The sequence below is a fragment of the Rhamphochromis longiceps genome, linkage group LG7 (genome assembly GCF_057381845.1).
Source record: "Rhamphochromis longiceps isolate RC_006_pf linkage group LG7, R_longiceps_female_GT1.1, whole genome shotgun sequence".
Classification (NCBI taxonomy): domain Eukaryota; kingdom Metazoa; phylum Chordata; class Actinopteri; order Cichliformes; family Cichlidae; genus Rhamphochromis; species Rhamphochromis longiceps.
This window is the reverse complement of record NC_140563.1, coordinates 33,144,391-33,156,757: the sequence shown is the minus strand read 5'-3', so window position 1 is coordinate 33,156,757 and position 12,367 is coordinate 33,144,391. Positions and strand designations below refer to the sequence as shown.

Genomic DNA, 12,367 nt, shown 5'->3' with positions numbered 1-12,367 from the left:
GTGGGCTCGGTGGCGCCAGTGTCCGGCAGCCTCACCTCTGTCAGTGCGCCCCAGGGTGGCTGTGGCTACAATGTAGCTGCCATCACCAGTGTGTGAATGGGTGGATGACTGGATGTGTAAAGCGCTTTGGGGTCCTTAGGGACTAGTAAAGCGCTATACAAATACAAGCCATTTTACCATTTACCTACTTTTCGTGCAAATACCTGTGTCCTTACAATATTATGGAAAACCAGTGCTTTTATTACATGTTCTTTACACTGGAACCTATGCAGCACGTTTTTTAGAGTACCAAGGGTCTACAGAGAAATTTATGAGCAGCAGAAAGGTTTGCATTAACTTGTAATGCTTTGTCAAAAGGTGATAAATGTTATTGGGTTATTATGCTCAGCATATTGAAAATGTTTAAACTATTGTGAGCTAAGTTATGCGAGACTATTGCATCATTTGGTCTATGAGGGTACCCATAGAGCAGTATATAATAAGGTGATAAGATGATGTTGTATCCATTCATTTATATATGCACAAATGTTTTCTTGATTGACATTTCTAAACTTATCAGGATCATTCATTAGTATGGCTACCAAAGCTCTGAGTCATACTACTGGCCTTTTAAGTCATGTTTTTCCCGATTTTCAGAAAACGTGACCTGACCCCTGACTGCGAGGTGGAGATTACTGAGATTTGAACTCATCTGAGATTCTTAGTAGATGCACCTATGGCACCAATTTGACATTGATGCATTCACAAACTTAGGTGTCCACGTCCCCTGACCTTTGACTCAGCAGGGTGACAACAATGTCCCATCAATTTTTTATGGCAGAGAAGTAAAGAAACTGATTGAAAATTAGCTAATAGAAATCTTAATTTCCTAAAGTCTAACTTTAGGTAGGCCTACTTACTGGCTGTGTGAAGAAACACAAAGTTCTCTTTTTATGAAACATCAAGAATTTGTACGATCAAAGTTTGAAATCATCATTTATGTGACTTTAACTGGAAGAGTATAAACAGCTTAAGGTATGCATTTACAAACAGAAGTAAATACTTTACAGGACTGAGCATGAACACAAAATTTCAAATGTATGAAAGTGCATCATTCAAAGCAGAGTAACTCCTGTCAGTCTACAGTGAATGGACCCCATTCCATGTCAGCACGTCCCAGCCTATGGCCTCAACCCAGCCTTTGGAAACCGCTCCTCTCATGGTTGTGTAGGTCTATAGAGTTCTAATTAGCTGCATTCACAAACAGCACCAGGCTCATCAAAATGCCGAGGCCTGCAAAAAGCCACAGCAGGGGTGAGCAGAGCGCGCGCGCACGTGTGTGTACACGAGGATATTTAGATGTGTGTGTATGGGAAACACAGTGTGATTTGTATAGTAGGGTAAGCGTATGCGCGTGTGACTCCACGGTGTGTTCCTGTATCAAAAGAAAAAGAAAAAAAACAACAACAATCCTAACATGAAGATACACTTTGAGGCAGCAAACCTAAGGCCTAAAAAACGCTACAAATTCACTTTTTTTTTCTTTTGCCAAAAATCGTAACATTTGTCATCCTCCCTCGCATTTGTATGCACGGCACAGGAGCAAACAACATCACTGAAACCGCGGAGCACAAACAACAACAACCACACAACGAAGCAGTAAACAAAGAAGATGCCTCGCCATCTCTCTGTATTCCAGCCAACTAACAAAATGGCTTCCGAACGCCGTTTAGAGGCAAATAACAGGAGCGGGAGCAACAGAAAGGACCCGGCTGTTTTCTGTGAAGACCTTCCAGAAAACACTTTAAACAGAAAGTATCCTACTGGTATGGTGGCTGAAGGCTGATTAATAAACACTGCAGATGCTGCCGAACATACACCAGACATACCGCAATGCAATCCTGTGAAACACATGAGGAAAATGCACCCAAACATACAATGTGATCTCAAAGCAAAGAACGATGCATCCAACCACAGAGGTGGCAAAAGGTGGAGAGCGTGTGCTTATTAACATGAATGCACCTCACTGAGTAATGCAAATTTGTTTTACGTACCCATTGCAAATGTTATCAACATACAGTATAAGATGCACAGGACAGCATCTGCCTTCTTTTTTCATCCTTTCACTTCATTGGCTGAACCAGAACAGAAGCATAGCAGGCACTTCCAAGGATACTATTACAATTAATTACAGCACCTCAGTAACATTATTTTTCATGAAGATAACTGATAAAATCATGGAGCAAATATGCTTTTACATATGTGCATGTCAGCCTATGTGATCAAAAGTCTCAACCATTCCAAAGGCTGAAGCTGTTTCAAAACTGCTAAACAAAAAAAGAGAAGAAGAGTAATGCTGAAGAAGATGTCTGGTAACAAAAATAATAGCTTTGCTCATTTAACAGGGTAATGGCTAACCACAAAGGAGCAGAAATGAATGGATGAATCATTTTCATGGAAAACAGCTACAGTACAAGTTTATTGCCCTAATCTGCTTTCAGTCTTAGATCTGGCCAGAATGGGTCTTAGATATCCCCAGGAGGCAATTTCAATAAGTGGATTTCAGCCCTTTCTGAATATATCTTGGATACATTAAGACCACCCGTCCATCCATCTATCTATCTATCTATCTATCTATCTATCTTTCTACTTTTCATTAGCAGAAGGAGCTGCACAAGAGGGCAACAGTCCACGCAAAGATAGCTAGACCTCCTTTGGACCTGATCACCTCCTCCTCTTCTGGTGGTACACCGAGGTATTCCTGCGACAGATCAGGCCCAGGGTCTCCTCATGGACCTGAGACATCTCACCTAGGAGCCCAGGAGGCATCCTGCTCAGATGTCCGTATCTCTAAGGGTCATCCCAGACACACATTGAAAAAAGCTCACTTTTCATACAATGGGTGGGGTACCAATGTAGATTGCCAGTAAATCAAGAACTTTGACTTCATGCTCAGCTCAGAAAGGATCCAATCCAATAATCTCCAGCTCCATTCTTCCCATACATATGAAAAAACAAACAAACAAGCAATCCTGAATACAAAAAAACAAAGAGCAAAACAGATATAATAAGAACCAAGTGACAAATTCAATAAATGACTGGACTATACTTACACTGTAATCTCTAACTTAAAACGCTAAGCTGGCTAACTGTGGCCATGCCCCCCAAAAGACACAACCTACAGCTAACACAATGTGAGAAGTCATATGTAACAGTGGTAAAACTGGCAAACTGGGACAGAATACACAATATTTTGCTTTTTCAATTTTCTCTTTTAATTCTGCACCTCACTAAAGTCAAGTTGACAGTCGATCAAGTCCAGAGTTATTAGCATGGGAACATTTAAACGAATATACTAAATTAAAGTAGGCCATGTTGGTCCAGCAGTTTTACTGTTGTCTTCTTTTAGTAATGCTGAGCTCTAAGATGCATGGCATACGCTGCTTTGAAGCATCTAATAAACCTTTGTGGAAGGACTGAGACTGATTATTGTTCCAAATAAATGAGTCTCTGCGTGGAGGTTGATATTCCTGACTGCCTGTCATCAGCGGATCACCATAAATCTAAGAGGCTGAATTAACTTTAGGATGACAGAATAGTATTACTACTTAATCAAAACTTTAGCACTACTTTAACATAAATCAACTGCTAACTTAACGGTTCAGTTAACACATTTTTTGCATAATTTAATTTCGCCAGTTTTCTGGTTTAACTCCTTGAAAATTAAACTCTGTGATAAGTGCAATAGCTGAGCAGTGCTACAAGGTGATGCTTCTTTCATTTTTTTTTATTTTTTTTTGTGTCGGGGAATAGTGGAGAGGTTTACACACTAGAAAATGTAGCTGTGGTGACCTGGCATTTTATGGCTGATGTTCAGTACAGGTAAATGAGTGGAAGTGTGCCAGCGTGGAAGTCCACATTCCCTAGGTCAGCATGGTGTTACTAGCACCATACAAGTTGCAGGTTGTGCAACTGATCATTTAATAAACATGTGTTATCACCTCATGCTTTTTCATGTAGTGGCTAAAAGGTATCTATCGATCAGTTTGAAACAAAAAAGTAATGGGTGGTTTGTATTTACTTCTCTGAGCGTATATATGCAGGGGGTTAGGGATGATGCACAGCAGACACATCACTGAGGATATATTGGCAGTCGCCCATTAATGAACTGAATTGTGAGTTAACTCGAGAATTATCTACTTCCTCTTTTTTGAATAATGTTAAAAACAACAATGTCCCCGGATTCAAGAAACTGGGTGATTTGTTTTTTGTTGTTTAAATAAAATACATAATACGGAGACCATTTTTCTACAAACAATGTAGGAAAGTATTATGAGACAGATTTAAGGATATTCAAAGTCATATAATCAAACCAAGCAATGTTATTGTTTGTACACAATACGAGTAATGTAAAAATATAAACAGTATGAGTAAGCTGTGTTCTTAAATCGTCAAGCCAAATCTCATTTGGCTTTCAAGTCCGCTTGAAATATAAAGTAACCCACAATGCAACACAGCATAAAAACCAAAAACTGCATATCCACGTATTGAACACTGTTACCCACATTAGAAAATTCAAACAGCAAACAAAGCAGCAGTGAGCAGGTGTAAGAGGAAGGAGAGGAGGAGGCTGAGGAAAAGAGCAGAAGAAGAAGGAGAAAAAGAAGAAAAAGAAGATGATGAAGTGAGGGAGGAAAAACAAAAAAAGAGAAAGCTGACGTACTTGAGCCGGAGAAATGTCCGCTCCCCAGGGAGGTTGGCCCGTTCTTTCCACTGCTAACAGGAGGGGAAAACATCTACAAGACAAACAGAGTGCACATTACCTCCGAGAGCACTGACACTGCACACAGCAAGACACATCTCTACAGAAACGTCAATGCAGCTACATGTGAAAAGCTTCATTCCAAAACGCCAATCCAACATTTGGCTGAGAGCTGTCAGCCCCTCATCTCATTATGGTCTTATTAGGAAATGTCATAAATTTAATGGTAACATGTACTCCCCCCCCCCTTTTTTTTTTCTCCATAGGGTATACTGTCTGTTTTTTAAATGCATGATGTCTTGTTTTGGAAGGAATCTTTGTGTGGATGTTACCAAGGAAAGTGTCCAAAGTGACTAGGGCTGGGTATTGGTTGATTTAATACTAATAAGATACATCTGTTCAAGTGCCAAACACTTGACTTTGAGAAATGCCCCATTTGTTTTTCAAGAAGTCAAAGTTGTCACAGAAGTTCTCATTGCTATACAAGAACTTCAGGAACTCTGTAAGGAAAATTAAACCAATGTATGCATCTTTCCAAGAATTTTATGCCGTTTGTTTTGTTTTTTAAGGAAAAAAAAGATGCAGTTTTGCAAAACAATTTTGTAACTAACTGGTATGTCCAGGGTCATATCCCAGGAGAGGTCAAGGAAGTTAAATGTCAAGATCCAAAACAATGCCAAGAAATTTATAGTCAAGTCCCAAGTGAAGACAAACAAGTCCCAGGTCACGCATGTGCACATATGGGCAACAACACCCATATCAAGACTAACATGTCCAAGTCAAGTCCTACATCAAGACTGGCAGGTAAATCCAGGGTCATGTTTAAATCCAACAAAGGTCAAGTGTAAAGCTCCAGTAAGTCAAAAGACCCAAATCGATGCAATCATAGTCATGTCCCAAGTAAAGACAAGCAAGGTCTAAGTCCTGTCCATGAGAAGATAAGCAAGTCCAGGGCAAGTGCACTCGAACAAATGAAAAATCATATCCCAAATCAAGAGCAATATGTTATGAATTATTTTGTGAAACGGTCGAGTCCTTCATCAAAATGTGCAAGTTCCAGGGGTCAAAGGTCATGTTCCAAAAAGTTAAAAGCCAAGTCCCAATGCAAGGTCAAAAGATCCCAGAGTTAAGATGAGTAAGGGTCAAGTCCTGCAGAGAAGATATTTCACATCTTAACAAACATGTCAACAGTCCAATGTTGAGACAGGCAAGTTCCTAATCATGAGAAGATGACGTAAGTCCAACAAGTGAAAACTCAAATCCCAAATCCAGTCCTTCATCAAAACATGAAAGTTCCAAGTCATGGGAAGAGGGGAGTCCAGAAGTCAGTATCTTAAATCAAAGTTCCCACTCCAAGTCCAGATCAAGTCCCTAACGTTCAAGTCCTTTAGAGAGTAACATTTTTAAATATATAGAAATTTAGAGAACCAATGCAAGTGTAAATTTTAGAAGAAAATTGAACTCAAAGTAATCCTGTCTTTATGCACTTTTATATAAGAAAAAATAAATTATTTGCAGTCAACCTCAGGAGAGGTACAAGAAAATGTAATGTTCTTAGGTATCGTGCTGATTGAATTTTATTGGCTGCTGTAAAATAATTAAATAATTCAAAATAAAATCATCTACAGAATGATGTCATATCCTAATTTAAAAAGGGAATCAAAGGCACTGATATTAAAAGTAAAATTCAATGTACAAGTTTTTATTTTGGAGTTTTAGTCAAGAAATCAGATTCCTGACTTTGGTCAGCACCTCTTGATGCAAGGTTTTGGCCCTTCTCTGTTTTCCACTTGATGCTATGGACACATTTAGGTCTGCACTCAATCCTAATCAGAGAATCCCAGCTCAGAGCTAAACACTGAAATGAAGACTTGGTGTTCCAAAACACTGTGGGATTATTTTTGTGAAGCGGAGAGAAATCAAATTCCTCTTTCAGCATCTGTGAAAAATAAACAGGACCACTTATATCGCCTGCTCACCTTGGTGAAAAATATGTTTTCATTCTAAAGTGTCACTTTTGCCAAATGTTGGATGGCTTATTTTGGAATGAAACACTTCATATCTACTTCATATCTGACTTAAACATATGAGATAATCATCAGAACTAGTCACCATCTGCTCTACACATCTACAGGAAAATCAAGCCCACGTTAAGACAGACTGAAGCTGAATACTGATTCCTGCCGTGCTTCGAGATGAGCTACTGTAAAGCTTTACAACAGAACACTTCACGCTATCAAAGTGAGACATCTGACCCTCACAGATAACCCCTCTGGATGAACATCAGGCCCGTGTGTTGGCATGGTTGACCGCAAACACACTCCGAGCTTCACACTTACAGACGGTACAAGACTGTACTAAGTCAAGGCGTTCGAGAGGCTTTTGGTTTTATTTCAGATCAACCAGAATTCTGATAAATTAAACCCTGACCCAAAGCAGCGAACACTTGATCCATCACTGTTCTTAATGCTGCTTGCTGGGCCTGGAAGTGCGTCTGCCGAACAAGGAGGTTGCTTGCTTGTGTATTCAATCTCTCTCACAGCTGCGACAAATAAAGAGGGAAAACAAGCGTTGGGGAGATAAACGATCTAACTCGGACTATTAGCGGGTCTATCGATATCCCAGTCTAACTGCTTTGAGCTGCTGGTGTCAGCTTGTGGGCGTGTAAGGACAGATGATTGAATAAATTAATGTTCAGTCTGCGTTTATAATGAGCGGAGACACATTTTAGCTGCTGCTGCCCTCCTTTGTTTGAAATTTTTTTTTCAAATTAAGACGGGCTGATTGACATATCTTAAAAACCTGTTCAGTTTTTAAACCAGGGAAAATGCCTTTAATATTAATGCATTATCTCTTAAGGACAATAATTATTTTTCTACTTTTGTGCATAATTTAACTTCTGATTGAACTTTTCGGCATTTTGCACCTATGATATAATATCTAAACAACCTTTTATACCATTTATAATATAACCCGGCTTACTAGATATAATAGCACTATGAAGAATATTTGTATCACAGCAGCATCTCCTTGCCATTGGAATTATAAAGCAATTTACTGAGTCTATTTTATTTTATTTTATTTAATCAAATATATCATATTTAAAATATTCAGTTAACCATTGTACAGGATTAAAATTTGTAAAATAATTTGAGCCTTTTATTTTGCTTCTTTTTAAATATATGCCACTATTCCCAAAGTAACTGAATATGTTGTGTGTGCCACTAAACTGGAAATTAGTCGTGATTTCCGTCGACTTTGGGCACTTCTTATTCTTCTACATGGACTTTAACGATAGTTCTGCTGTAAACATGGTAAATAGAGACCTACTTAGCTAAGAGAGTGTGTGTTCTATAATTACAATTTTTCTATAGACATATTCTGATGTGTGTATGAAGTTATTAAATCTAAAAAAAATGCAACAGGGGTTAACTTGTATGAGTTGATGCACAAGTTCTTATCAACATGTTGCACTCAAATAATAAAAAAGGGTAGTGCATTACAAGACACTAATGTGTAGGTTGCATGGCTCTAACAACAGATTTTCTAGCAGGCCTCAGCTGTGCATTCAGTCAGTCATGAGACACACTATCTTCTCTTTGGCATTTCATTCCTGTAAAAATGTATATTTTATGATATATTTCTCATCAAAAATTATTTGTAGCACACTCCTGTTAAGTCACTTGCATGCACAGGCCATGGCTGTGATATTATGCTTTTACAGTATTAAAATTAATATAATAACTCACAACATTGCAGGTAAATTCTATTTGCATGTTATGCAGCATCACTGTACCCATGTCCCTAATACTATTATGATATTATGATACCATTATGTTCATGCTGCTTCTCAACGTTTCATAACCGGATTAATGTAAGTCAGTTTTTTCCCCTCTCATCATTTAGGGGTGTTTCTGATTTTTTTTTCCCCCTCTTCCTCCTCCTCTTCAGACCAAAGTTGCTCCCAGAGGAGGAGAGGCGCAGAGAAAACATGGGCGAGAGCGGGGACTCTATTTCCTGTCCGTCAAGTTCACCACTCAGGCTGTTCTCTTTAAAAACACACGCACACTTTCAAACCCAATCGCGGGTTTGGACATTTAACAGCAATGCTGCAGGAATATTTACACTGCGGGGACAAAGTATGACACATTTCCCTCTCCTCGGCTGGCTGTCTAGCTGTCTGTCATGCAGGTTCATGATTCAACATCGAGCCTTTTTCTTTTTTCTTTTTTTTTTATTTGCATGAAATATTCTGTACGAAACGGTGCAGAGTGCATGGAGCAGCCTAGAAAGTCACATAGAAAAAAGGAAAAACATTTACTAAATCCTATCATGGGTAGAAAGATAAAAAATAATAACAACAACAACAATAATCAGGCTACACATGAAGGAAAAAATGACTTAAAATGAGATATACTACCATGGATGTTGGGAACATTTTCAAATCGCTGTTTCGCATCTATAAGACAACAAAATTACTAATGCAGCATCACAATTCTCTGCACACACAAGCAAAAAAATTAAACAACACAAAACCAACAATATGCACTGACTTTCTGCAAGTTACTCTACATAAACACACAACTTTTTGTGCAAATAGTTAAAAGACTGAGTGAAGGCTAAAATATGCAGGCTGGGCTATGTGCCGTGCAACTCATACATTAAAAATGTAAACAGTGGTGGATGTAAAGCCTACAGAACGCCTTTATTCTCCTCTACGGCTTGCTCTCACATGATACCTGTCATTTTATTCATATTAGCGATAAGAGAAGAAGGTGGATTTCCTTACCGCGCTGAAATCCAGTAAGTCACTCAGTTCCTTGTCTGTTCCCAAAGCTGCCATCCGCTGTTGATGATGCATTTTAGCAAAATCGCACGGACCTAAAACATGGAAACAAATGGAGAGACAGATAGATAGAAGAGGATGGGTAGACAGATTGATAGATGGAGAGATAGAAAGGACGGAGAGAAGAGAGGAGGAAGACCTCGGCTTTTTTGCGCACCGCTCCGCTCCCGGATCGCTTTTCCTCCACAGCGAAATAAATCCAGTAAAACAACCTCAAAGCCTCGAAGCAAATCTAGTTTTCTTTCATCCTCGGAGTAAGGGTTCAGTCCCGGGTTCCTGGTTTTGGCAGCAGGAAATAAATCGCAAGAAGAAGAAAAAAAACTGACAGGAAATAAAAGAAGGGGGGCGACAGAACGGGAGTCTTTTCGCGTGTGTTTCAGTGTTTCCCCTGCCAAACAAGTCCGACCTCCCCGCGCTAACACGCAGTTTGTCCGCCGCGGCTGACTGTCAGGCTCGCATACGATATAAATAAATAACACTTTGTGTCTCAGGAAGGAAGAATATCACCTCCGAAATGTGTAGTGTTTGTTCTGCGTGTGTGTGTTTGTGTGTGTGTGTCTGTGCGTTTGTTTTGCGTCAGCGGAAGAGTCCAGGCAGGCTGAGCGCTCCTCCTGACCGGGCTGACGGTGCCCTCCGCTCGGCTGCCGGTGCTGAAGATCCCCCGGTAAGCAGGACGGATCCCATGTGCGTCTGGCACAGCTTCGGCGCGATAAATGTGATCGTGCGGCCACCTAGCTTACAGTCTCGTTTAACACCACTGAGCCGAGCGCCGAGCTGCTGCTGCCGCCGCTGCTTCAGGAGAGAGCGGAAAATCCACAGGAAAATAAATAAATCTCCAAGAAAAATCGGGTTTGTTTCGCTGATTGATTGGCGCGGTGATTGGCTAGTTTGATTTGGATTAATTGGGCTAATTGAGGAAGGAAAAGGTTATTCCTTCTTGCCCCCTCCGGAGTTTGCTAACTCTTTTGTGCTTGAATCCAGTCAAATACAACTTTTAAAAAATATAAATCTTTTAAATATGTTGTGTATTATTTAATAATAATATAGATTTATTCTTTGTTTTTTTACAACTCATTGTATAATCACTTTTAGTGCATCTCAGTCTATGCTCATGTCCCTCCATGAATGCATGAATCTTGATGTTCTGCGTGTCTTTTCATTAGAGTTTGCAATGAAACAAGTGCAGTGTTTGACCTGTACGGTAACCCCCCTATGGGTCACCACTTAAAACTACAAGAGTACCAAAACTCTCTACTCTGGAAATACTTTGTAATTTTCTCTCTCTCTCTCTCTCTCTCTCTCTCTCTCTCTCTCTTTGTGCAGCCCACAGCCTGCAGGTATAAAATGACTGGCCTATTTCTGCAAATTACACCCTGCATGTGCGGGTTGCTCTCACAGAGAAAATGCCAGGAAAACACACACACACACACACACACAGGTGCAGGAACAACATAAAGGCTTATTTGTTGCCCTTGCTGTTTGCCTTTTGCCAGCCCTCTACTCTCAGACAAACTAAAAGTCACTTTATATAAAATAAGAGAAAAAAAAGAGTCACCCATTCATATGTTAAAAAAGGGTGTTGATAGGTCAAGTTGGAGATGAAGTGGACAGTAAACACACCACAGTTTTCTTAATCCACTTTTTTAAAAGTTGGCAGACATACTGGATTCTCTTTCCAGCTTTACTTTGTGTTCTTTTGTAAAGCACTGAGGAAATTACACCATAGGGTCCTCTATTAAAAGCTAATACTATGATCCTGTTTGCAGAAAGGGCCCTGCGTTAAAACGTCTTTTTTAGGTGTCGAGCAACAAGCGAGAGCCTGCTTTGCCAACCTCCACCTGTTCTGTGACCCTCAGAAAACACATCACAAGTGGGACTGAGAATTATATGATCACGTGTGTTTATAACCTTTATGTCTTTTTTACATAACATTCTCCTCAAATGTCTATTGCAACAAGTTTTCCCAACTGTAATCAATGCTCCTCTCTGTGCCACCAACTAAAAGACTGATTCATAATAAGCTTTTAGTGAGTCTTTTGCATTCTTAGTAAAACAAAGTGGATTTTATGGATTTCTAGAAAAGGTTATTTAGAATAAAAAGCTTTAATTTATTTTCTTGGTAAATGATCCTAGTTTATTCTTTGTAAACTCTGTTAATCTAATACTGATGCAAAAAATATGAATAATAGTGCAGCAGGAAGAAGAGAATCAGTGGGTCCGCATGTGAAGTTATGCAATATTAAAAATGTTTAAATTCAGACACAACAGGACTGTGTAAAACGTAATGCTCCTGTAACTGCTTGGTTACAGTAAGAGGAACACCTTTCTCTGCTTCCTGAGTTATAATAAAGATTTCACTCCAGATTGATTTGGTGACACCTTTGGCCAACGGAAGGAACGACAAGCTCCCTGACTGGTACAGGAAATAAGCAGTTTTCCCACTTCAGATATTAGTGGGCGATTTTAGGGCAACTTTGACCATGTTTTAACTACAGGAACTGTCCCCTTAGGACAATTAGGCTAATTACAGTGACTAGAACGAATGCATCTTGTGAAATTTGTTTTAATAATGAAGATTCAACAATGTTTCTTGACTGAGGCTGAAAAAGTTAGGCCATTTCTTTTAATGGCCACTTAAGTGTGGCTTCCAAAACATGTCAAACACATACACTCATGTAGAAAAGTCCAACTTTAGTTTTGTAGTTATGTTTACAGCCTAGCTAAAGAAGAAAGTCTAAATTATAAGGCATAACATGTGACCACCTGCCTAACATAGTATT

The 12,367-nt window shown here is 39.4% G+C and overlaps 1 protein-coding gene across 4 annotated transcripts in view; it reads right to left on the bottom strand.

Moving 5' to 3' along the window:
- Nucleotides 1-10,058, bottom strand: part of tcf4 (transcription factor 4) — a 259,813-nt gene extending 249,755 nt beyond the window's left edge. For 3 of the 4 annotated variants that reach the window (XM_085413411.1, XM_085413410.1, XM_085413412.1), the window contains exons 1-4: nt 9,727-9,853; nt 9,531-9,622; nt 9,162-9,200; nt 4,703-4,775 (exon numbers count right to left, since the gene is read on the bottom strand). In XM_085413411.1, coding sequence (XP_085269537.1) covers nt 4,703-4,775; nt 9,162-9,200; nt 9,531-9,602 — 184 coding nt within the window. In that variant the 5' untranslated portion in view covers nt 9,603-9,622; nt 9,727-9,853. Of the gene's footprint in view, nt 1-4,702; nt 4,776-9,161; nt 9,201-9,530; nt 9,623-9,726 lie in introns of all 4 variants that reach the window. The other variant, XM_085413413.1, reaches the window with a different exon arrangement.
- Nucleotides 10,059-12,367: the final 2,309 nt, after the last annotated feature.